This window comes from Poecilia formosa, unplaced genomic scaffold (assembly GCF_000485575.1).
Source record: "Poecilia formosa unplaced genomic scaffold, Poecilia_formosa-5.1.2 Scaffold4, whole genome shotgun sequence".
NCBI classification, from domain to species: domain Eukaryota; kingdom Metazoa; phylum Chordata; class Actinopteri; order Cyprinodontiformes; family Poeciliidae; genus Poecilia; species Poecilia formosa.
In genome coordinates this window covers 2852834-2879668 of record NW_006799943.1, presented here as the reverse complement: position 1 = coordinate 2879668, position 26835 = coordinate 2852834, and the positions used below count along the sequence as shown (strand labels likewise).

At 39.1% G+C, this 26835-nt stretch overlaps 1 protein-coding gene across 3 annotated transcripts; it reads right to left on the bottom strand.

Annotated features, from left to right (window-relative positions):
* Positions 1–8681: 8681 nt before the first annotated feature.
* ubtd1b (ubiquitin domain containing 1b) lies at positions 8682–26387 on the bottom strand. Of its 3 annotated transcripts, none has more exons than XM_016675553.1 (5): positions 25668–26387; positions 13001–13228; positions 12767–12924; positions 11577–11867; positions 8682–11453 (listed from the first exon to the last, which is right to left on the bottom strand). In XM_016675553.1, the coding sequence occupies exons 1-4, from the start codon at positions 25738–25740 to the stop codon at positions 11598–11600; spliced, it is 729 nt and encodes a 242-aa protein (XP_016531039.1). In that variant the 5' UTR covers positions 25741–26387; the 3' UTR covers positions 8682–11453; positions 11577–11597. The 3 variants fall into 3 exon arrangements, with proteins under 3 accessions (XP_016531039.1, XP_016531035.1, XP_007560140.1); XM_016675549.1 differs by having other exon boundaries at positions 8682–11447; XM_007560078.2 differs by having other exon boundaries at positions 8685–11867; positions 25668–26386.
* Between the last annotated feature and the right edge of the window lie 448 nt (positions 26388–26835).

Below are 26835 nucleotides of genomic sequence, written 5' to 3'. Positions count from 1 at the left end.
ACTTTATATTCTAACACACTATTTAAAGTAGTTTTACTGACATGGCGCCATGTTTAATTCCTAACAGGAAGTTGCAGTTGTTTTGAAGCAATATGATTGGCTCACCATTGCCCCCTATGTGTTTAGCACTTTTAAAACAACGGTGAGCGGCGGTTAAGTGTGGGTTTATGTGAATGAAAACTTTTCAGAAACCGATCAAGTGTGTACAATATTATTTTTTAAGCGATATGACGGAAATATAACATTTTATAAATACCTGCCTACGTGTGTACAAGGCCTGAATGTCATGTGAAGCACTTTGGAGTTCCTATGCAAATGCAGGCTTGTTAATTTTAGCATTCTAGCTTCTGTGGCAGTGCTATTACAGTTACCACTCTGTGTATTCATGCATATTACGGTATATTTGGTGTTAAAACTACAAAAAGAAGCAGCTGTAAACGTTTTTAGAGGGGCTCTCAAGTATACACAGATTTTAGCTATTCGCAATTCCCAACACCCGCAAATATCACACGTCAACTGTAATATCTAATTTTGGTTAGCTCATTTTGGTTAGCGACAACTTTAAGCTACCATAGGCTGCAAGGCAAAAACACGAAAAGCTAGCAAGTCACATCACACTCTCTTGCTAACTTAATGTGTCTTTTAACACACTAAAAACAACCTGTTTAGGCTAGGTGATTATCTTCAGCTGTTGGGACGTATCAGAATGCTAGCTGGCTGTTCTCTGTGACGTTTCAGCAAATAGAAACAGAAATTAGTTTCTGGTTTAGTTTGAAATGTTGACGCCGAGATGTAGACCCACCATCGCTACCGAGAACATTTCCTCATCAATTCAGTCCTGGGTTCACATTTTACTGTCAATTTACGAACCTTTTTGCATGTTTTTTTTTTTTGTTTGTTTGTTTGTTTGTTTGTTTGTTTTGATGCTACATACAAAATCAGGAAAACCATTTTTCACATCCTACACATGAATTGTTCATGAACAAATGGAATGTGTTAAAAAGACTGATTTCCACTTGGTGACTGTGAGTCCAGAGAATTCACTCAAACATGTTAGAGTGAAGTCAGATTTAGACCGGAGTGACATCACTTCCAACTTTACCGTGTTCCAGATGCAAGATTAAAAACAAATGGGATGTTTGAATTAAATGCTGTTTTAAGTGAGCACACTAAGTAATACAAACCTGCAACAATATTTTTCTTATTTCAAATAGACTTGTGATCCAATCACTGCCAGAAGTTGCACAACCCTTGTACTAGTAGCACATGTAATTCATTACTCACGGCAAAAGGTTTCAATAATTTCTGATATGCAATGTTTTATTAAAAAATTTTACATAAAAACATAAATAATTTTCTCCTTTTGCATAATATTTTGAGATTCTGCACCATTTTGTTTCTTGAATCTATCACTTCTACTACTTAGTCATTCACAGATAAAAGTTTAAAGGAAATAAGTCTTCTTTTTTAAAGAAAGCCATAGAAACGTTGTGTTTCACTGTCCATTTTAATTTATTTTTGAAAATTTCAGTACATCATTTTGCAGTTCTACATCAACCTAATCTTTTCAGATCTTCCTTTGTTCACACTTCTCTTATGTCATCTGTTCAGATAATTCTTGCTGCAGCTGCCATGCCACTTCTTTTCCAGTCTAGGGTGAAAGGAATTACAGTTCTCTGATGCAAACGTGGCACCAAGAACTGCCCTCAGTGCCCCCCTTACTACCCCTCTCCCCACTCACCAACCCCTCCTCCTCTTCCACACTCTTCCTCCTCCTTTCTGCCAAACCAGTGTGACCACTCAGGCCTCCGGGGCAACTTGTGTGGCACAGACTCCCCTCCCCATCTCTGCCTCCACTTCCTCATCTCTCTTGGGGTCTGTCGGTCTTCTTCCATGTTGGCTATTGCTCATTTGTTTTTTTTTGTTGTTTTTTTTTGTTTTGTTTTTTGTTTTGCCAGCCCTAAACATTCTGTTAAATTTGACCAATTCCATCCCTTTGTTGTCGACGTTTGAAATGTGCAGTTGTGGATAGATGCCAAAGTTTGACTAGATCAGTCTAGTTTAGCTCAGACAACCTCCAGTAAACCCCATTGTAACTTTTTTAGCTTTGAAAGCTGTTCAGGCCTCTGACTGTGAAGTGAGAGAAACAAAACAGCACAACTGATCCCAACACACAACCACACACTTTTTGTTCTAAAGAGAGAAACCTCCTTCAGTTGCAGGTCTTTAGGATGGTGATACGGTCAGGGTGAAGGTATTGGGGTCACACAAAACAGTCACTGCCTGCAACAACAACAAAAACTAATGCGTTTGTCGTCGTGCTGGTATGACACAACGTTGGGTGTTTGGGTTTAGCCCTGGCTTCCAAGTGAGATTCCAACTGGTGGTGGAAGTAATTTCCTGAATCTGCACAACCATGAAAAAGCTTACCGAACTCCAGTGACCCATGACGTTTCCACCGCTGAGTGGAAACGAGGCTCTGGTGAACCTGCAAGAACAAGAGGGGATGAATAATAAATGACTGGATGGACCGGGTAATATATCTGTCCCACAGCTAACTACACATGTGGAGGGTGCTAACTCTATTGACATTTCTTATTGGGTGCCCAAACAGAGAGGTAGTTAAGTTTTGGTTTTCAGTAGCGACATTTTCATTGGTAATAAAATTGCGCAAATTGGAACGACGAAAATCAGATTACTTAGTGGAAACTTCAATAAAAAACAACAACAACAACAAAAAAATACAAAGGGTTTTTATATTTAAAAGCACTTACTCTGGTAAAAAAGGTTTTCATAAACCAAACATCAAGACAACAAATACATAAATCTTTGTTCACTTTGTAATAATTCTGATAAATGAAAAGGCTATTAATTTTCCCAGGATGTTTATTTCTTTTTAAAAGATTTGCATTTATTTTGGTGGGCCAGAAGAAGAAGGTTAACCCTGGGCAGCTTTCCTCCGAGAACTATCTCTGGTGCAAAGTTTAGATTGTGTCTGACTGACAACCCATCCATAACATAGATTATATAAACTTTTAGTGTCTACAATTCTTTTATCAACAGTGGAAAAAAAGGGACCTACCAGTCTAACTAAAGCAAAGGCAGCTGCTCCAGAATCAGCCCAGTTCACATGTCTGTGTGTTTGACCTCCAGGTGACCTCCGTCTCACCTGCTTCCTTTAGTCTGGGATCAACTGGCTTCGATGGCGTTCATATCAGTGACTCATATCCTGTCTGCATCGAGGAGAATCCCTGAGCTGTACCACAGCTCTGAGACAGACTGCTGACCGGGAAACTATAGAAAAAGGAGTTCTGCAGATGCATGAAGGGGAAATGAGGAACTGGTTACTTTGGCAACAGGTTAATTAATGAATCTGTTGGTCTTGAAGGTGGAGGACAGAGTGGTTCTGTGTCGTTTTAGTTGGCTCAGTTAAACAACGTTTGTGGCCGGGGGGGAGGAAAGGAGCTGGTTTTGTCACGTATTTGGTTGGAGGGAGAACAGGTTGAACAAGGACGTACGGAAAAAAACAGAAAGTCAGAATAGAGTAAAAGGACGAAAAGAGAGTAAAACTAAAACATCACAACAGAAACGTTACAGCATCAGACCTCAACTGAATGCCAACGAATGCAAATATGTTTTTAAGAAACTATTTAAAGTGACCCAGACTGTGGGCGGATCTAATCTGGAATGGTAACGTATTCCGAAGAATTGGAGAAACGACAGAGAAACCCCGATCTCCTTCGCTCTAAAGTCAAGTCTGAGGAACATCTCAAAGTTCTGGACCCAGAGAGTAGTTTCAGAAGATCCTGAAAGTAAAAAAATAAAAAAAGTGCCAACCCGTTTAAACCTTTGTAAGTTGCTAAATAAATCTTAAACTTTATCCGACACAAGGAGTGGATTTCTCTGCATTGAAAATGATTTACAGGAAGAACAAAGGAACAGAGATGAAAGAACACCTGAAACATCCAAAAGACAAACTAACAATAATAAAAAGATGAAAGGTTATGGAACAACAATGCATGATGGAGGCGGCTATTAAAGCACTTCATTAGTGTAGCTCCTACCTTTAAGTGGTAATCTGATTTTTTTCTCTCTCTCTAAGATATTCTCTTAAAATCTAAAATCTTCATTGTCATTTTGACTTCTTGTTTGTCTCCTTGTACTTATGACATTTATTTAGTTTGAGAGTTATGCCATTCATTTGATCTTGTTGTGATCAGTTTGCGTCTCGTTAAAGAACATCTAAAGGGTACAATGTGTTTTCTAGCCACATGGTGTCATTTTATTGCACAATCAAGCAACTATGTTAACTTCAGTTTTTATAAAAATGCTGTATATGCCAAATATGACTGTCTCTTTAAAAACTCCTACTCTTTGTGAAACTCCGCCTTCAGGAAGTCATCCCAACATGGCTCCTCTATTAACCCTTTAACAAAGTTTTACCATGGTAAAACTGCTGCAGCATTTCACTGAGAAGAAGCTCCTATAATGAGCTCAGCAGATGAGGAGATCCACCAGGTGTTTGCTAATTGCTGATAGCTAGTCTGAAGGAGCTGAGTGTGAAAGAGCTGCTCTGTGAGGTGGAAGCTTGGAAGCTTGGAAAACGCTTCGCCTCGACGGCTGCACTAGGTCCATCCAGGTGTTTTGATCAGATGAATGGTCGCCAGGGAGATTCAAGGATTTTTCAAACATACACAAAAGAATCAAGGCAACACTCCAGGTATGTTTTTGATGAGGGAATAACATTGTAACATGATGTAAAGCTCAAAAAAAGTTGATTTTACTTGATTCCGTCCCTTTAAAGAAATAACCTGAAGAGAACCACCTAACCCCGAGCTAGGTAGGCCCCATTCAGCAACCCCTCCGTGTTTCCCACCACCAAGCTAAGCCCCAAACTGATGCCACAGCTTTAAAACTCTCCTGCAGACTCGCCTGTGACGTGGCCCATCAGGCCATTGGGTGAGTAGGTTCAAACTGCTGCTTTATGCCTGAGAGAATAAGGTGAGTCACACACAGGCTGCAGCATTAGGAAAGGTTTTAGGTGCAAGCCAGGTGAGCGTTGGGTAAGTGGATGAACGTCCATTGGGAGCAGGAATGCAGGGATTGTCCAGCATAATCGGAACACTTATGCAGACACAAACACATGCATGCACTTTGCTCCGGGATTTTCTTTCTTCATCCGTTCCCGTTAAAGTCCTCCGCTATGCCGGATCAGAGTGTGTATTGCATAAGAAACGGCTGTTTTTCAACCCTATGGACGACTTCCAGGTATGATAAATAAAGAAATCCCCAAAAAACTGTCAACAGAATCATCCTGACAGAAATAAGATTAGTGTTTCGAAATCACTTTCTAAAGAAGCGAGTCTCCATGCAAACTGACCCCTAAACTGCAACTGGAGAAAATTAATAGGGAGGCAAATATGTTCCGAGTGAAGTCAAAACCATAATGTACTGTGAAAATGCAAAGTTTTGATCTGTTAAACTGTTGCCGAGAAACTCAATCTAAAATTCCACCAAACGCAGCCATGCATGCTCAATGTCCCTCTTTCCCCTGCCAGTGTTGAGGTCCTCAAGCGAGAGGGATGGGAGGAGTGGGGGGAAACGCACACGTGATGCTGATGTCAAGTAAAATATTACAATGCCAATGGAAACATTTTCCTTAAAATAAAAACTGGAAAGTACAGGAGTCTTTTGATAGCACAAGAAATCAACGACGCAGGAAAATCAGCAGAAATCGGAGCCGGGAATTTCAGCTTGTGGTGTTTCCACTGCCAGCTCTGGTAAAAATGTAAGCTCAGGCTCTGAGTGGCAAGTGGGTGTAATTCAAAAAGGGTCTGTTTTCACCCCAGCATTTAAACAGTAGTGGGAACTACAATAGGTTTTACAACCTCTCGCTTTAAGCAGCATGACAAAGAAATTTCCATTGTAAACCCAACAAGTGAGAAGCAGAGCCCACCAACCAGCACAGCAGCTGGAGATGTTCAATATGTCTTTAAACAAAGGAATTTAATGTTATTTGTTAGATGAACAATGTCTAAAAGCCTTTTGTTAAATTTCTGTTCCAGTTTAAACTCTTACTAAATTATGTAGCTAATTCATGTAGCTAAATCGTGTAGCTAACTGATGTAGCTAATTCATATAGCTAAATTGTGTGGCTAAATGATGTAGCTAAATTACGTAGCTAAGACAACTTATTCCCATTTCATGACAACTGGAAAAGCTGCCGCTTTTATCCTTCCATCCACATTTTATGTCATCACTTGACTAACCAACCATCTGTCAATGAAATTTCAATGCTCTCCAAAATGTCTGTGAATGTCCCCATTAGTCAAATCAGAAATCTGGTCAGACTTGTAGCTGTTTCAAGCATTCATCAATTCAAGGTGAGTAACTCTTCCTTGGTGCAGACAGAGCATCTGCATAGCATACAATGAAATTAAGTTACATTTCTATCAGTTGAGGGCGGTGGCATTAGTTGTCTTCACATGTCAACTTCACACCATGGAAATTTTCAGCATGTAGAAAATAAAATCTGTAGCACAAATGTCTTAGCTTGACCCTTCACCACCCAATTTTACCTACTGGGATACAAACTTTAATGTCAGATATCTAAATGTGCTGTTGAAATGCAAGGCTAATGTGTAATGACTTTTTTGTCTTTGGGCCAGGTTCATAGTGACAAAGAAACAAAACATGTTTTTATTTCTACTTTGAAAACACTTCTGAAAACCCCATGACGATAAGGGTGGTCTGAGACTCAGAGCCTTAACAGCTAATGAGGCTTAACCTCAGTTGGTGTGCATTTCACAGAGATTACAGCTACAGAACCCCATGACATAATGTTATATAACTACTGGCTACCCGTTTGAATGGTAAACTACTGGTCAGTGAGACTGGAAGCCACAAAAGAGGGAATTGCAGCATGTGGGTTGGGAATTTCCACATTTCCAGAGAACTGTTTAGGGGTTTGTTGGGGGGAGGGGAGGGGAGGGAAATAGTACCTATTTCTTTGTTTAAATTAAGTGTTTAACAATTTTCAGAACAGACACAGAAAACAGTTTAATTCAACTTGGCCAAAAATGTAAAGGAATGTACTTTATTCTTCTAAATAGCGAGTGCTGACATTGCTGTGGTTTCGGGAGGATCTCCAAACAATCCGACGAGCATGGCAGTTTTGCACAGAAAAAAAGCAAGAGACAACAAAGTGAAGAATAACTGTTGTAAATCTAGTGAATCCCTTATACATCGGTGCGTAACCAGGTTCTTATTAAAAACCTCTCTGCTGTGGTGTCAGGTCACCGTGGGTCCATCAGAATTCAGGGTAAAACCCATTGGGCGAGTGACCAAAAACACACAGTTCTCCCTGTGAAATCCCACCATCAATAGGGGCTTTTTTCCCCAGACTCAGAGTGCCACAGTCCTCCACAGACTCTGTTGACTGTTTTACAGAAACCAAGACAGAAAAACTGCCTTAAGACCTTCCTCTCTATGTGCCACCCCATGTGTGCGGCTAATGCCGGAATAGGATTCTTACATAATCAGAAAATACCTTCTGTGGCTTTTTAGAGAAAAACCAGCTATGCTAACACACTGAGCAGTTTCCTGTTGCTGAGACAGAAAGATAAGCATTTAACAGCTCTTCTTTGTAATAAACAGAATTAAAGCTTGTAATTTTTGTACTCTCCCCACCCCCACCCACCAAGCTATAGAAAAGAGTGCAAGATGCAGCTATGTGTGGTTTGAAATGTATTTTAGAAAATGGGTGATTAATGAGTGGTCAACAAGAAAAGCAATGTAGGGATAAAAAAAAAGTGCTGTAGCAGTGTTTTGTCTGGCCTCGTTCTCCCATTTGTCAAATGATTGTGAAACACCAACTCTTGTAGTCGTGTTGCAGGTTGCAGAGCAACAAGAAAATGTGGAAGAGAAAGATGGAACCTAGCTTCATAAACTGGATTTTTTCCTTGAATGTCAGTCACATGCTACAAACTGACATTTGCCAAGACAAGACTGGAAGGTTCCCCGTTTGTTAAGCAAGCCTTATTCCTATCTGTGCACAGGAGCACACCGCCATCTTGTGGTAAAGACAAAGATACAGATATTTCTCAGACTTGAATATGTTTGAACACTTAATTTACTAAAATTTCAAAAAAGTGTTTTAAAATAGCACAGTTTGCATAATGACTGATTACTATGGCTTACAGTTAATATAAAGCCAAAATTCAGTTTCTCAAATTCAGAATAACAAGAACATTTTAACAATTTTTAATACTAAAAAGGTAGTTGGAAAATCAATGTGTGCGAGTTCCATGTTTTTAAGTGGTCTACTGAAATTACTTTAAACTTATTGAGATGCATTCGTAGATTGTCTCCAGTGGGGGAAAAACTGAAGGAAAAACTAATGCAAGAATTACTTTCACAAGTTTTACTTTATTCAACAGTTTAAAAACATGATTTTACATGAAATCAGCATATAAATGAACAATAAAATAACTTGTAAATGTCATCATGTCCTTAACATTTCCCTCCGACTAAATAAACCCATTTTTAAACATTTTTAGTGCTTTATATATCTGTTCTGCTGTGAAAAACAAAAATCTAAACCTAAAACTTAAAGTTCTTAAAGGCAAGAATAATAGGCAATACATGGAGTGGCAGCTCCTTGCTGATATAATCTCTTGATCTCACGTTATGGCTTTTATTTAATTTCATAGTCGTTTTGGGGGTCCATTTGTGTAGCATAAAAACAAATGTTCACAACATTTACATTACTCTTGTCGTGTTCTGTTCCGAGGTGTACAAAATGTTATTCTTATACATATTTTACTCCCGTTTCTCCAGACTGACCTGAATAATCCGAGTTTCCAATGTGGACAGACTGAAACTAACATCTCTGGAGAATTGTGTGACATTTTGTGAACCTCTCCTGAAAAATTAACATCTCAGACAAATGATCGCTACAAATGCAAAGCATTTTCAAATTTTTTTTTTGCAAATAAGCAACCAAATACAGGTGAAAATCAGTCAAGTGGGACAAATTCACAGCTTTGGAAACTATAAACACACATTTGTTGTACTATGTTTTACAAGCAGCTCACATGACTGAGAAAGAGCCCAAGGAGGACCAAAAATCAGACGGTAAAAGAAGCAAACCTTGGCTATATGACTTCCATCCTGGAGGATATGCTAAAGGGGAAAGTTGAAACTTGTCCAACATACAGCAAGGATTTTTTTTTACTTACATGGCTTTACATTACTGAGTGCATGTGAAGAAATAATGAAAATCAGATCCATCAGGTTTTAAAACGAGGTAAGCATACCCTTTAACAAAACAAAATCAAAAGTTTTTTGTTACCTTAAGTTGTAATTTTAATATCCAATAAAAATATTAAATTTCTTTTCTAAAAGCGTCGACAAAGCGAAACGCGTGTTTACCGTTTGAACCATGGCTGGTCGCGAATGAACTGCATTAAGGCTGCCGAGGAAAACATTCCAGGTTAAATGGCAGCTGCTCATTGTGCCATTCTGTGCTCAAAGTAACGTTCAACCCAGCTTTCCCATCGACTAGGTGTCAATTTTGTAATTGTAATTGGACGTTTGTAAAACAATTTAGCCCTCCCGCGCGAGCATTTTACCCTGTCAACAGTCCAGCTCACGTGCGCTGTTACAAATGCCCCGCTTTCTCGCTTTCTAATAAGAACAGCCGCACGCGCTCCTCCTGAACATAAGATCGCGAGAGGGTTAACGCAGAGGGTAAACGCAAAGTCTTGTTCCTTTAAAGTCTAATAAGATATAATGTGGTAAGTTTCTTGACCACCAAGAGAAACAAATGCCATGGGGAGGCACCGAATGCTTCGTTTACAAGTACTAAATAGAAAAATGTTGGAAGACAAAGGAGCGAACAAATCGGGAGCCGTTTAAAGTTGCGGGTTAAAAATTCTTTGAGATTAAGTGGTTACTGCATGCGTGCTTTACTGGACCCATAAAACTAGGGGTTTCTTTTTGAGGTTCTTTGTAGCTCTTGAATCATTTTTGAATCCCTTTAAGTTTCACAAAAGACAAAATACAATGACAAATAAACGTCTGGGAAAAAGAAAAAAAAAAGGATCAAACACCGACTTTCTAGTCAGGGCTCAACTCAGCAAAGATGGCGGTTCAATAAATGAACTCACCCTGAAACTAAGAGGTTCCTTCACAGCTAAGACAGACAGGACTCACTGATAAGCGAAGGTTTGCCTTGCAGGCTGTGCTCTGATTGTTTGAAGAGAATACATGAATACATTTCGTAGAAAAATAACCATTTGCAGCCACTAGGCGGGGTGCTGGTCCTGATTATCAGATCGCAGCTGGCCTGGACTCTACTTTCACACAACTCTGTTGCTTTAGAAACGAAAACAATGCGAGGTCTGTTGTATTGCACATATAGGAAAAAATAAAACTTCTTGTTCAAGTCTGCGACATTTGCGGTGGAGTATCCCTGTTAGAAGCGCTGGTATTTAAATGACTTTGAAATGATACAAGTACCGTAATGAGACGGTCAGGAGAAGTGAGCAACTGGAGCAGTGAGAGAAAACGAAGCCCATCTCACTATTTTTACATAAAGCATTCAAAAGCTTAGAAAAACCTAACAATTCGTTCCTTTCCACTGTTTATTGATGGACCATTATTTCACCATTTTCAATACGACATGCTACCACTAGGGGGAGCGTTCAAATCAACCTCAATGTCTGAATCTGGGTTTTGGTCATAGTTTTGACTCACTGCTCCACGTACAGTCCTTTGTATGCTGGTGAAGGGAATTTTCCTCTATAGTTTCAGGGAATATGAAGTAATCACAATCATCAGTTGGAGAGAGAGAGGGGGGGTGGAAATTCACCAAAACAATAAAACCGAACAGAAAGGGGCAGTGTGGCTCCTTCTAGTGGTCATGAAGCCGCCTGTAAGGCAAAAAACTGGATTTTATCGTAGATTGTTTTTCCTGCATTAACACAATACACACCCATTATAAGACAGCATAATAAAGGCAGCAGTGACAGCAATTCATGATTGATTTGACTCTAAAAAATACACAGGGTTCAGCCTATAGCAGGAAGTCTCTCATCCTTTATATTAACCCTTTTTTTATCTTGAAGGCACACAATCTACCGCAGAAGTATAGTAAGAACCTTTAATTGTGCAAAACAGCTCAGTTAGTATTTTGTCAGTAAAAGAAACGTGTTGCATTGTACGCTCCACCAGAGCTGCTAAGTGTCTGTGTGATTTAATCCAACAGGAACCCCTCTGCGTTACATCTGTTGGCGCTCCACGTTGCAGATGAAAAGTCTGTGTATGCAGTGGCGAAGGGCGGCGTTTCCACCAGCGCGATGAGCTCCACTTCCGTTTGAAAGTGGCTCAGAGACACAATACACACCCAGACCTGGAGTCTGGTGAGGATGTCCAGACTCAGCAATCTGCTCTTCCAAATAAACACAAACCAGAAATGTTAAAAAGTAAGCAGCACTTCTTCTTTATTCCCCTTTTTAGTTTAAGCATCCAAAATTGTGTTTTCTGTCAAATGCAGCATGGTCATCGGGCGGTACCTCTGCTCCAACCCGCTGCAATCACTGGGACTTGGGCGAAGAAGAAGTGGTTATGGGTGACGGTTTGGAGGCTCCTGACGCCTGTGCGTTGACGATGACCTGGATGACGAAGTCCTTCTGGATCTTGGTGTCCTGCAGGCGCGTCTTGTCTGTCAGCAGCTTGCCAGAGAAGAACCAGCGCTGCTGCAACACGTCGATGTCCTCCTGGGCCTGCAGCTGCTTCTTCAGCTGCCCAATGGTGTCGGCCATACTGGCGTTGAGGCGCACATCCTTCCCCGTGGACAGTCGTACCTAACAAAGCAGATGGTTGAACCGGCCAGATGAAAAATCTTTAATAACTTTACTCCAATTTTACTTCATGGATTACCAGACAGAAGCTGCATTTAAAATATAAATGTGCGTAAAACTTTGTTGATATTCCGCTAATGTTGAGGAAAAAAAACAAATTGGCAATTGTGTTGTTTCCATTAAAGAAACACAAAATCACACATGAACCAGGTTGTTTATGTGACAAGTCGGTAAAAAACATGCAGCGCCATCATCCTGCCATCACCGCTTGACTTCTTTATTTTTTCTGCCAATAGTAACATCTGGTTGTTGATCACGTGACTCGTGTGATGTGGAAAAGGTGTTTCTATTACAGTTTTGCAAAATACACAAATTTTGAAATGGCTGAACAACCACACCACTCTAGCGCAAAAACTGTATTGAAATAGTTTTCGAAATTGGCGTGCATCCATTAAGAAAATTTATTTTCATAATTCCAATTTCCAATCTCTTGACTGTGTATTTTAAAAAGAATTTTTGTAAATTTCCACCAAAAAGTCAGAAATTTTTAGATCACAATTTTTTTTAGCAAAAAAGTAAATTTCTGACTTTGAAAAGTTGAAAATTTGCGAGAAAAAAAAAACTTTAAATCTTAGGAATAATCTTAGAAATTTGAAAAAAGTGGAAATTTCTAAGTTTTAGTTGGAAATTTTCTGAGTTTCAAAAGTTGAAATTTTGACTTTGAACTCAAATTTCCAATTTTTTTACCTAGTAAATTTCAGTGTTCTAACAAATTTTCAAACTCAAATTTCCAAACTTTTTCTAGAAAATTGACGGAAATGCACTTCCCCCCCCACATCTACCACAAATTGTAGGATAACTTAGTAAGGCACACATCGTAGTACAGGTCTGAGAGGAGTTACCTTGAGTTGAAATTCTTTTTTAGATGCTACGGGGGGTTCAGGGCTGTCACTGCGGTCCTCATCGCTGCATTCTGAGATGAGATTGACAGGGGGCGCTAGGCAGTAGACTGGCAGTTGGTAGCGATTACCCAGTTCGTCGTAACATTCGGTCAGCGTCCCTGTGAAAGGAAGGGAAAAAACAAACGTCTAAAGTGTGTAAATGTGAGGAATTGTCCCGATGGAGACGGGCCTCACCGTGCGGCAGAGTGATGCTGGCTCCATCCACTATCGCCTGGGCCAGCTCGTGGTCATTGCACTCCAGGGCCACGGCGGCGGCCTTCAGGGCGTCCCAGATCTCCTTCCGGCCCTCAAACGCCGGTGCCGTGTCCCAGAACTCGTCTCGCTTGCTCCTCAGCTGTCCCTCCGTCATCGGGTAGTCGCTCTTCCACTTGGGACGGTCTTTTTTCAGCGGCTCGTTCCGTCCTGGGAGAGGGAGAACGATAAACTAACAGCAAGAAAAAAATATTTCTGTAGGATACATTGGCTGAAATCTTTGTCGCATAAGAAACTTCAATGAACTCTGTTACATCTTTGCAGTTGAATCATTTCATGTTTGGACAATTTGTGCCCTCTGGTTTTGGATGTTGTGCATCTAGAAGGATTTCTGCTCTTTTTGTTTTTACTTTCCAACACTTGTTAAGATGGGTAGCCATGGCAACAAGTTTTTTTAAACAACTACGAGCAGCTAATTGTCATCTCAAAACCTCAAATAATATCTGAACTTTGACCCAAGTACCAGAGAGCCTCAAATTCAAAGAGGAATAGCAAAAGCAAATGAGGTGGATTAGCATTTCTTGCCAATAAGCTGGATGATGTCATCAAAGACATGTTATTGTGGAATAGCATCTCCAATGCCAGAATATGGAGCTGTTAGCATGTCATGAGATTGTCACACAGCAAGTCTTCAGTCAGAGGCCTCTTCAGATTCATTGGACAACTGACTGCTACTGGAGTATTTTTGAACTGAATTTAGTTAATTAGGACTGTTGCTATTGTACTCTGATGCCCCTAAATAAAATCCATTGCAATATCTGTGTGTAATTTAACCATTTTTTTTTTTTGTTTTTTAGAAAATATAGTAGTATAGAATGGATTTGTAATCCTTACAGCATGATGCTGGCACCTCCTCGTGGGGCACATGGCTGATTTATGCTTTTTTTAATTACTTGCTTGTCAATTTAGTTGGACACCCATGTCCTGCAATTGTTTCCTACTTTTTATAATTCCCTGATGACAGACAGTACTTCTAAAAAAAGTTTTACAATCCATTCCCACTTTAGACTTTACATTCTACAAATATACACTAGTTTCCATCAAATCCCAGTAAAATAAAAACTGTTGTTTGCAGTTGTAGCATGTCAAAATGTGAAAAACCTCAAAGAGGCACAAATACTTTTTCAAGCCACTCAGCCACATTAGTTTCTAACAAGAATATATTTAAAGAGCCTGAATGAGCTCTGCCCAGTTTCCTATGAACACAATTTGATTGTATTTGCATTTTAGGGCTAAAAAAAAATTTAAAAAAAAGAAAGAAAGAAAAAAAAAGACTTCAGCCTTAGTGTTCAAACATTCGTAAGCACAGGAAAGCAGGAAAGCACCGTTCCATTAAACCAGGTTGGACATAGTAAGAGGGTGAATAATATCCGATAACTGGACGATTCAGTGAACCTTTGGTGAACAGGATTCTTGGTTTGAAGAGCATGGAAACAACTTTTTGTTCAGATTGCAGACTTTTCACAGGCGGGTGTGTGTGCAACAGATATGAACCCACAGAATATGATTCTCATTTTAACAGCAATAAAAATACATAAAAATAATTTTAAAAAAAACCCTGGCAGGGAAGAGAAATCGGATCCGTCAGAGACAGCAAACACTCCCACCACACACCGACATGTCGTCCCAGCCTAAAATTAGCAGGTGCTGCAGAGCTTGCAATATGCATGAGGGATGTGTACCCTACGTGTGTGTGTTTGTGTAACCCTATCTGTGTCGTCCACCATCGGTTTCAACACAAAGCGCAGGCACGACTTGGACACTCTGCCGCTTCCCATTGTTTACTGAAGCTCCTAATGAAGTCATACCTTCCTCTGAACATGTAAATTGTTCCTCAAATTTTTGTCAAAAGACATGGCTTTTGTACTGCAATATCAGAAAGAAAAAGATGTCTGTACCCTTAAATATGAAGTACAACACCTGCTTCAATTAGAGATGGGAGTCACTGGTTGGTGTGTAAAATATAAATCAGAACAGTGTGACATGAAGACCACTGCCTCTATTTAGACTATATATGATAACTCAAATTTAAGACCTTTATAAGACTATTATGGAATTTAAGACCTATATCTATAATTTCTAAAGAAATTTACAAACTTCATAGCCAACTGGCAAGAAATTTGCACTTGCCCAAGATAGACACAACAAAGCTAGATAGCTAGCAAGGATGTGTTAGCAGTCAATTAGCGGTAGCCTCAACTGTCTTGAGTTAGAGAACCCAAGGACTATGACTGAGTGCAACTCAAACTTTTTCCTGACAGAAAAGTCCTGCAAGGAAAAAAATTAGAAATTACACACACAAGACTAATGCCATCAAGATAAAATTTAAGACCGGTGATTAAAATATTAAAAGGTCTACTTTCTTTTTAAATTAATTTAAGACATTTTAAAACCTTCATTTTAAGACCTTCATAGATTCAACACTTTAAGGATGCATGGAGACCTCAAGAGAGAAATCATTTGTACACCAGAATCCAGCAATTTTCAGAATGACTGCCTCTGACCAAATATACAAAAATTTTCTGCCCATTTGGTAAACTCACCATATCGAAACACCACTAGACTGCCTGACAACAACTTTCTTATAAAAGTGTGAGAGTTGGATCGGTTAGAGTTTCAACGATTTCTTCCAGGAACCACTGAAACAAACAGCCGCCATTTCCCACAGAATGTCAACTGTCACCCATTCTGATGAATGTATAGATCCAGAAGATGCTGGATATAGAAATATTGGCAGGATAATCTACTACTTTAACAAGCACTGCATTAGATAGCTGGAAGAGGCTTCCAAACAAAGAATAATACACTTTATTGGTGCAGATATGAAAATTTGACCGCAAAGGGAAAAAAAAAAGAAGGGATTTCCATTTAATTTCAGCTCTGTAAAAAAAAAAAAAGGGTCAAGTTTGGTGTATCACTTTATTTACAGTTGATGTGGTTAGTAGATAAATAAACTGTTTACTCAATGTCTGTGTACATGCCATTGCATTTTGGTTTGTAATTAAAAAATTCACATCAATTTTGGGAGATTGGTGATTGGCCAATACTTGCATGTCAAACCAATCTTTGTCACTGATATTATCTACCTCTGCAAAGGTCTGAAAAATCAGCCATCGTCTTCTTTTGTTAACAATAATCACCCCACTGTTGCCATGCCAACTCAGCAATTTTATATAAAAATATATTTAGAAACTTCACAGTCAAAAAAAAAAAAAACTTGTTATGAGTCAAAATAGGAATTGGCAAGTCAGGCTTTTTTCAGATCAGTAACTGGTTCGAAAACTGCAACCGGTGCACCACTAGTAAGAACTCAGAGAGAGCACTCAGCAACAAGAAGAAAAAGAAAAAAGGCCTTCCAGAGGCTTTGAAACAAAACCTTACACAAGATCCAAATCTCTTTTATAGTCATCTAATGTGAATCAGCCTCATACTTCAGAGCAGTGCCCAGGTCATCTGACGGTGTAGCAGATACTTTACAGATCATGTTTGTGTTGAAAATGGAGCTCAGTCTGGGGTCAGGGAGAACTACCCACATACATTACATTAGCTCTAACTTCTCTGACAAGACAGTCATGAACTGTTTCTACTATAAATATTGACAAAGTGAGATTATTATAGTACAGACATCACAGTCACTCTAATCGAGTACGTCTTTAAATGGACCCAACCGTAACGTAGACAGATTTAGCTACCCTGCCAACTGCACATTTGTTCAGCAAAACTCAGTTTGTGTTGTTTAATCTACAGATAAGCATGTTCAATCTATTAAAGCTCAAGTAAAGAAAGTACAAATGATTTGAAATACATTTTTATGCATTAAAACACAATTAAAATGATGGCTGCACTAATTCTACCATTACATAACAGGTGATCGGCCAATGCATGTGAAATCGTTCTCATCTACCTCCACAGAGGTCTGAAAATCAGCCATTGTCTACCAGGTCATATCTACATGTGTGCAGTTAATAGTCTCCCTACTGTTACCTAGCAACTTTTAAGACCAAAAAAATATATATCTGTATTGGCAAAAATTGACCAATACCAAATGGCCATGCATTAAAAAACAGGAGGAAGTTGGACAACAACTGAGTCGATGAACATAAAAAAAAGAAGCTGCATTTCCTGGAGGATAGATTTATCCTTCCCAGACAGCAATTGTGATTTTATTGTATTGTTCCTCAATTTAGAATCACAATAAAACCTCAAAACAGTAAGCTTGACTGTGTTTAAATAAGATTCCTAACTGAAACCACTCGCCTTAAACGTCTTGCCCCCAAACTTACTGAGAAACTTCAGAGGACTCAAGTGGGAGAAGCACAGTTGACGGGAATAACTGTGGTCTGGTGTTTGGGTATGAAAAATAGGCAGAAACAAAAGGAAATGATTTGGAGAACAGCCCTGCTGAACACAAATAGACAGATGAAGCAATGCATTACAGACAGATGAAGCAATATCAAGCTGTTTCGCTCCTGCTGGGCTCATAAAAAGCAGGGTCCATGTGAAGAGGCTGCATTGAAGCGGGATATATTTATGAGCGCTAATGAAAGGAGTCATGAACAAACAAATAAAAAGCCTCTCTGGTGCTACGTTCCATCAAACACGCCATAAACACACAAAACAAATGAGAATGAGAAAAACAACAGGTGGTTATGAAATGATTTTCTGGCTCTGCTGTAGCATCGCGCTGCTAAGGTTGCGTTTTGCCTCAGACATTTAAACAGCCTTACACATTCTCCTGTTCTGAGGTCATTAATGCATGTTGGCGCATTCTCTCGCTCAACACTAAACGCACACGGAGCGGCCTTTTTATTGTAGCACAAACTAAAAGGCAACAACTTGCTACAAAACAAAAAAGCTCCTGCTATGTTTAAGGCAATCAGAAACACTGTAACTGCTTTCAGCTGTACTTTTGCCAGCTCATAAAATTAGTAAAGCAAAACTGAAACAGTATCAGCATGTTCATCCAGGTGCTGGTAGAAACGCTGGCGGCGTGATGCTCCCCGTACGGCGGTGTACGGCAGGCGCTTAACACATCAACATGTTTTATAGGAGTGCATACTCCCAGGTGAAGTCAAACACCTCTGTGCAAGCTCATCACCAAGGCAAATCATCCAGGTTTCTGGAGTGGTTTCCAAGTGGGTAAAGTTTAGCTCTCATATTACTTAAGTGTTTGTCGTTTGCATGTAGGACTATATTGAACCTGATCTATGTGCTTTTTTTGTTGTTGTTTTGTTTTAAATACAGACTATCCAACCATGATGGAACAAATTAAAGTTGTTTTGTTCCCCAATAAGAGTATCTCCTGAGTACCAGGAGACTTTTCTAAGAACCGATGTTGGATCACTCTCCGTTCCTAGGAACAACCCTTTTGAGACCTTACACAGACACTGTTTGGAAGAAGGCCCAGCAGAAACTGTGCTTCCTGAGGAAACTCAACAAGTAGAGCTGCTGGTCATCTTTCTATGCTACCGTTATTCTCTCTGTCCAGTGTTTGTTCATCTGCCAGGAACAATTGGGTCTGCAGAGAGGATCAGGCCTGACCTTCCCTCCATCCAGGACTTGTAGGGAAAGGAAAACATCTCTGCAGACCCCACACATCCTGGACACAAGCGGTTCAGACTTTCACCTTCACGTCGGCATTACGGAAATGCCATTTGCCAAAACAGAGAGTTTCTTCCACCAAGATGTTTTGATGCATAAAGGTGATTTAGAAATTTCCTCGAATCCCACCACAATATGAGTTTGGTTTGCTTCATTCCCAACTAGTCTGCTGGTTTATGACATGGCTAGCAGTACTGATGAGCTGAGGACAATAAAACATGTTAGCTGCTGGGAGAGCAGTCACCTTAAACCACAAGGGACCAGTCAGTAATGCTTATCAAGGTTAGCAAGCATCTTTTCACGGCTGGACGCTGAGCTCGCATACACCATATGCGCGGGTGACGCTTTGATTAAAAACATAACTGGACCACATGGTTGTCTCAGGACAGAATTTAAAATTAGTCGAACTTTATTTTTGGCTATAAATCCATCACTGCATACATTCAAAAGTGACCAATGAAACTTAACTGAAACAGTTAAAAACTGAAACTGTATGTAGCACAACTGGTGGAAAACAATGAACAACTGTTTCCCACCAGTATTTCTGTTCATTATTTACAGATGCTATTATGAAACCTGGAGTGAAAAAAAAAATTGAAACAGTGAAAGTAACCTTCCCAGTCATTTTCCAGTATTTGGGGTTTGTGAAGGTTTTCCACATAAAAGTTTGTTACATCACAGGAGGAGTCATTCTTATCATAATATTATTATTTAAGATAATTGGGCTCAAACTGGGGCCCTGATAACGTCATTTTTAAATAATTAGCATACGTTTCATAATATTTGTACTGGTGTAAGTTCATATTGGCCGCAAATGCAAGAAAACATTTGGGAGCTGTACAATTATGTCACACACGCTGCTTTGGAAAACTATTACAATCCAAACAAATGAATTTGCTTTTCAAACAATTCTAGATTTCCCTCAACAACCCAGTGCAGACCCAGCATTAACGTGCTCTGGTCAATAAGCAGACTGCAGAGAATTAACCAAAATCCATCTGGAATGATCAGATCTCAGTTGCCTGCAGAACAGGTTGGCACATCACACAATGTGCCTTTCAGCAGGGCAATAAACAGAACTTCTGAAGAGCTGCTTGTGTTTCTGAAAGATCCAGACTTTGAAGAAGTAGAGGGGATCGTCTTGCCTCTCCACGTCAGATCTGTTCACAGTTTGGAGAACTTCAATGTGCTCCTAAAGACTCACTTTTAGTCCATGCTATTCACGTTAAGTAAATACCATGGACTATGGCATTTCCTGACAATGTGATTTATCTGCACTTTTATTGTTTTATGGGATGATTTTATTACTTTGTTTTTACCTTACTATTACTGCTTGTTTGTTGTACTGACAACTCTCTGTTGGAGCAAAGGTGAACATTTAGTCCAGTTCCAAGATCTTAGGCTAACATGTTCAAACACCACATCCATCCAGGGGTCATGATCATCTACATCAGTCCTCCTTTTGAACCAAGCGCTATACTGCTAAATCATTCAATTCACTGGACAAGAATAGTTTGTCATCTCAAACCTAAAGTGAGCAAAAGTAATGGAAAATAAAGTATGATGGCCCAAATACACCAAAACCATATTCATACCACAATGACTTGAATGTAATACATGCTGACCAATATAAAAGAAAATAGGCACGTATCACAACTGAGATCGAAACTGAAATATTGACCAGTATCGTTGCCATCATAAGGTTTATTATCGAGCAGCCCTGAAATAAAACACACCTGTCTCCAATAGAAATATAGTGGAAAACATAATTACAGTTCTATGCAAAGCAATTAAAGATGCAGTAACACTGAATGAAAAATATAGCATTGTGAGTTTCTGAGAGTTGATTTAAGTACCCAGAAACGCAACATATGAAAAAGCTATGGTTAAAGTTGGATCACAAGGCTAACCTTTTATTTTATGCTATGTAAAAAATGAAAGTTTGCAAAAAAAAGTTCAGATTTTTGGGGAACAATTGGATTAATACAAAGATGCATCATTAGATGAATGGAAATAAAATTGTCAGTAGCAGCCCTAGTAAAATACATTTGGATAAAAAAGAAAACTTGTGAAAATAAATTTGCTTAATGAAAACATGGACATTTTGAAAAACTTTTGGATAAAAGGTTTTGGCTCTAGGAAGAGGTCGTTTCTTTGCCGTATCGAAAGTGATATTTCAAAACTGCAACAGAAAACCTTTTTTCGCATCACACAAGTCACATGATCAACAACAGGCTGTTGCCACTGGTGCAAACCATGAAGAAGAAAACAACAGGAAGTAGTTGGAGGATGATGGCATGGCATGATTTTTAATTATTTAATGAACAAACTAATTCACATGTGATTTTCATTGCGTTTCTTAATTGAATGGAAACAGCAATTGTGGGGTTATTGTGTCGCCATTAACTGAACATTGACAAAGTTAATAATGAAAACATTGTTACTGTTGCCTTGCAGCTAGGAAGGTCCTGAGTTCAAATCCCAACCTGGGTTTTTCTGCATGCAGTTTACATGTTCCCGAGTGGTTTCTCTCCAGATACCTAATAAACACCTATATGCTAGCTAACTGGGCTTTTTATTGAATAAAAATCAATACAATTTTGATGTTCATATCAAACACATTAACAGAATGAGAAATCTATCCAGCTACTTGATTATTTCCATCCAAAAAAAAGTTGCTTCTTCCCAATGTGTGAAGTTGTGACAAAGAAAAAATATCCAATTACCATAGTGCATTTAGTGATACTGTAATAAGAGTAAATTAGCAGTATATTACACAGCTTTATTTCTAAAACATCTGAGTTTTAAGTACAAGCTAACCCTCAAGAATTATGATAGTCACCAGATATCTTTGTTCCAGATATTTTGATGTTGCAACTACATAGAAGAATAAGAAGAGATCATTTAGTGTTCCTCCTGAAAACGGTCAGTTTATAGAATGAGTCCAAAAGCACTAAAAGCAGACAGTTAGAACATTACATCCCAGCCACAAGCGTAAGCCATTTACATTTTTAAGGAGAGCTGGACGACTACAACAAGCAGGAAAATTCCTTAGAACAAGGAGGCATCTGTAAACAACAAAGCATTAAGTCAACATACAGTGATAAAAAAAAAAGCCATCTTTTCATTTTTTTTAGAGAAATTTGATTCCATGCAGGGCATTTTCTTAGAGATTCAACATTATTGGTACTTTTCTAAAACGATATTAGCATGTAAAGTTTTATTTTGCAGTAAGTAAAGTTGGGTTGTAAAGTGATTTTTAGTTTGAAAAGACTGAGGACAAATGTCTCTCTTTTTCTTCCAAAAACTGATTCACATTTTTCAGTTAAAAAAAAAAAAAAACAGAAATGGGGAGAACACACAGAAACGCAAGAACCCGTTACTCTGACCCGTAAATAATTTAAAAAACAAACCAAAAGTAAGCTTTTAGTGTGTCTAATTTCCTGTGAATCTGGGTAAGGCCGTGTCGGCACGGGTCCCAAAAGACACAGGAGTCAGTGATGCAGCAGGACACGATGATACTTGCAGTTTTTCTCGTTAAACAGCGACTGGGAGCAGAGAGGAAGAGGGAGGGCGTGTAGATATGAATCAGAGCGGGAAATTATCACCAGCCACAGTCATAAACCAGAAGACGGCTTTAATTTTAAACAGCCACTTATTGGCCTCTGCAGTCTGTACTAGGAATCACTTTGGGATGCAGACATGAAGGCAGGGATATGGTTTACTTTTGCATGAAGCTGAAGAAAATAAAGAAAACACTTAATCCTACTTCGAAAACTGGAGGCAACTCGACATCCTTGAGAAAATGAAGGTAGAAATTATTTGCATTCTCCCTGGGCTACAAAGGTGTATTACGTCCTTCATAGATAAAATAAATAAATAAATAAATAAATATTGGCCAAAAAACTCATGTTAGTCTTAGAAATGTTCTTGTCACACCATCTTATCTTTAAAGTGTTTAAAACCGTCCTGATCAAACAAAACCAAATGCACAACTGGGTGCAAAAGCAAAGGCCTCAACCACACTACTTTAATTTTACACTAATATTTTTTATGTTTGTATTCCACAAATAGCTGCAGTATCTTTTGTATTTAAATATTCACTTTGAGATAGAGGAAGCAAAAATAAAAGTTTTCCCCAAGTTCTGCAAATGAAAGGGAGGGGCAAGCAAAGCGGAAAATCTTGATTTTATCAGTCAGATATCCCTAAATAAACTCTTGACGTTCCTGTAGGTGTGACGCTCCGTGTAGGACTCTACAGCTTTTTCAAAAACAAAACTTCAAAGATGATGGACACCAGTAATAATCTCAGAAGAATGTTATGGTTGATGTGTAAATCCTGAGAGAAAGATTCATTTTAATAAAAAAAAAAAGGAAAGCATTCCAGATGACTGACAGTATTCCTAGCAGTTGACATTCCAGCAAGTTCACCTAGAGGGAAAACTAATTGGAATGACGACAGGAACTACATCTTAGGGCATTTTTACGCCCTAAGATGTAGTCCAGTAGACTCTGTTCAATTGGAGGCCAAAATTGCGACATTTGTTACATTTTCAGCTGGTGAGATTCTCTTTCACACTGCACTGTGTCAAACAAACCAAATGCTTTGAAAAACCTGTTCTCCTCCTTACCTTTGGTGGCGCTGCACTAAGAACCACTGAAGCAAACCACAACTAAACCCCTGAAGAAGACACTGAGCGCAACTTCCTTCTTCACAAAACGTAAACAAAATGAGTGGCGTCAGATTTTAGTTTTTGGAGGATTTCTCTTTAGTCTTTAGCAAAAGACTACAAACCGTTTTTACCATTTTACGTGACTTGTGGTTGTATTTACCCAGAATGCCGTGCACTGTAGTTTGTTTGTTTTTTTTTGTTTTTTGGTCCGCATCAGAGTTGATTGTGCATTCACACCTGCCCAAACAAACCGGACTTTCTAGGCAAATAAACTAGAGTTCGATTAAAGCGGACAAAACAAGGCCGGTGTGAATACACCCTTACACTCTTCATGTGTCAGCTAAGTGAGGCCAAGTCTGTACAACTGGAGAAACATCCATTAGGTAAAATTAGAGTCACTGGGGGTTAAATCTCCTAGAAGAACAGAGTAAGCCTTGTGTCTGCTGGACCAAGATTCAGAGAGGACCACATGGAACTGCTTCATCTGGTGTTTTAGTATGTATAACAATGTAATCGACAGCCAAACCTGAATATATTAAATCCCACACCTGAAGCGTTTTTCTGAAATAGTATTATAGACCAGAACAATAATCCAAAGCAAACCCAGACTGAAACCCATCACCATTCAGAAATAACTGAATACATATCAGAACGCCAACACTGTACAGAAGGCCTCATCAGGAATTCATTCAGGCTGAGGTGGCAAATAAAGTCAGACAGTGGATGACGGCTTCATGTCATTTATGCCAAATGACATGTTGCTGGTTGTATTTACTGTGTTTTAACTTATAGGTATGGTGCCCAAAATAAGTAAAACCTCAGACACAAGTCACTTTGTGAGGCAAATATTTAACTTCATCACCGACACTTGGCTGAAATTAAAGTTGAGCAGCAATTTCCAGTTTGTTCAGTTGAGCTGTGAATACAGCACTAACCCTGATCAGGATGCCAAACATTAATGTGGAAGAACAAAGAGAGGGAACTCAGCAGTGTTTAACTAGAACATTATACTTACAGGAAAGAGTGACGCTGACTGATATGAAATCTATATCCCGGTGTCACATCTGCTTATTTTACAGAAGAGAGGCAGGCAGCAGAACACCATCATTACTATTATTAACATAATAAAAAAAAAGAGTTAGACATAATGTGTAAAGTTTGAAAAAAGTAATATAGCAAACACAGCAAATGGGTCAGAAGAGGATGAAATTTGACCTTCTGGTCTTTGTGCAAAACTACGTGTTGTTTCCAGACAAACACTGCGTGACACTCTGAACACACCATTCAGGGAGGTGGGAGTATCATGCTGTGGAGAGACTTTTCTTTGGCAGGGACAGAACTGACTGGGGAAATGAATGGAGATAAATACAAAACAACCCAAAACAAAAACCACTGGAATAAAAAACTGCTAGATAGTTTGGGATCACCTTCCAACAGAGCAACACAGTCCAAAACACAGAGTCAGAGCTGCAATAGTTTAAAACCAATGGTAACCTAAATCCAATAAAGAATCTGTTAAAAATGGTATCAATATCCACTCTCCATACAGTCAAAGGGAGCATGTGTTAGTTTGCAACAATGGATTTGCAAAAATGTAAATTTCTAGTTGTGCAGACTAGATGTTGGTCTACAAAATGCTGACTCAGTGGGGCTACATACTGATGAGTGCCAGACTTTTTTTTTTTTTTTTTTTTTTACATATTTTTCTTTGTAAAAATTATCAGAAACCTCTTCCTTCCACTTCAACTATGTGTCATGGGGTCTATCAAATAAAATGTTATTGTGACTAAAGACAAAATGTTCAGTTTCTCAGGGGGGTTTGTAAACTTCTGCAAGACAATGTTGTGCGCTTTCATTGCAGAACTGTCACAAGGCCAACATGCAGAGCTTTTCAGCTGTGACAGGAGGGAAGCAGTTACATGCTGTGCAGAAAAGTCCCAACAATTCAAACGTCAAGTGAAGAGATGAAGGGGAAGTATATGCAAAGTAAAAAATAAAAAAAAAAACATTTTAAAATAGTATGCTAGGAAATGACGTCCAGTAAACTGGTGGAGACCTGTTTCAGACCAAAAGTCTGGTAACGAGTCAAATTATTGCCGAGTCCCAGGAAAGCCATTTTACTCTGTTTACTTCTTTACACAAAGGCATATAATAATAAAAAATAAAAAAAACAGGGCAGAACAGATGTCAGGGGATAAATATATGCCATGGCAACAGCAGCAAATGTAACCATTCAGACTGACGCAAGCCAGGAGAGCCGAACGTTTTTACATTTTCTACACTTAAAAAAAAAAAGAAGAAGAAGGAAGTCTCACCTCCTCGTCCACCGTTCCTGGCCGACCCTCGGTTATGCGAGTCTTCCCAGTATCTTCCCACACATCCTCCCATGGTTGGAGGTCTGCGCTCTCTCTCCACGGGGTTTTTACTTGATGAACAGGGGGGTCATAGCGGACCAGGACGACGAACTAAGTCCGACACGGAGGGAGGCAGGTGGCAGGTAGAACGTTCTGACCCCGATATTTCATCCGTATCCACAATGTGGGTACAGTGAAGGCGTTTCAAAGCTCGCAGCAGATTTTTAAAGTCAGTTTGAGCGCTTTCACTACTTATAAGCGAACCGTTTATATGTTTAAACTTCAACAACCCAAGATGAACTGTTATTTTAGAATGCAAGAACCAATGTGCTTATATTCCAGCTAACATTGACAATTAAAGATAGTTGCGAAAGGGTCGCAACGCGCAGCTTTCACGCTAACAAGCTAACCGAGCTAACTAGTTAGCCACCACAACATCAGTAAACACAAACTTCAGCTAACCAACATCATTTCCCCGCTTGCTGGAAGTCCCACAAGTGCGAGGGAGGTAGTTTAGATTCCCCCCAGAAGCTCGGAGAGAAGAGGCACTGTTGTCCCCAGAAGCTGTCTCAAACGCAGCACGTCTTTAAACATCGAAAACGTCTCTTCTCGCTGGTAAAAGGTGACTTGAAGCGGTGAGCTAACGCCACCGAACTTTTCTGGAACGCATGCGCACGAGCGCGCAGGTGGGTTCATTTTTAAAGGTAACCGCTGTTTCCCTTCACTCTTGAACGAACAGCAATTTTGGTCACACCTTGCTTCCACTTTGTTAACTATATTTATTCTACAGTTGGGAAGAAATAAAAAGAAAAAAAAAACTGAAGTAATTTTACTTAGTTTCTTTTTTGTTTTCTTTTAATCAATTTGACACTTCCATTGTACATGAACTCAAAAGGAAATGGTGAAAGTTTAGTCTATTTATACATAGCGAACAGAAAAAAAGAGATAAATATAGATAAGTTAAGGAAATTAATACGAAGCTTCTCTAAAATCTCATTTTGCTTTGCATTATTTTCTTCAGTTTACCTAAGATTTAGATTCTTCAGAGTTGTTACCACGGTCAGATTAAAGGGGCCATTTGAAACATTTTGAGTAATCCAATATCCATTTCGATTCTGTTTCTGTAAAC

Bases quoted from the DNA above. Each gene is read 5' to 3' on its own strand.
- ubtd1b (XM_016675553.1), bottom strand. From the start codon at position 25,740: ATGGGAGGATGTGTGGGAAGATACTGGGAAGACTCGCATAACCGAGGG. The intron at 12,925-13,000 runs GTGAGGCCCGTC...TTCCTTTCACAG, and splicing joins CAGCATCACTCTGCCGCACG to GGACGCTGACCGAATGTTAC. The intron at 11,868-12,766 runs GTAACTCCTCTC...CTGCTTTGTTAG, and splicing joins AAAAAGAATTTCAACTCAAG to GTACGACTGTCCACGGGGAA.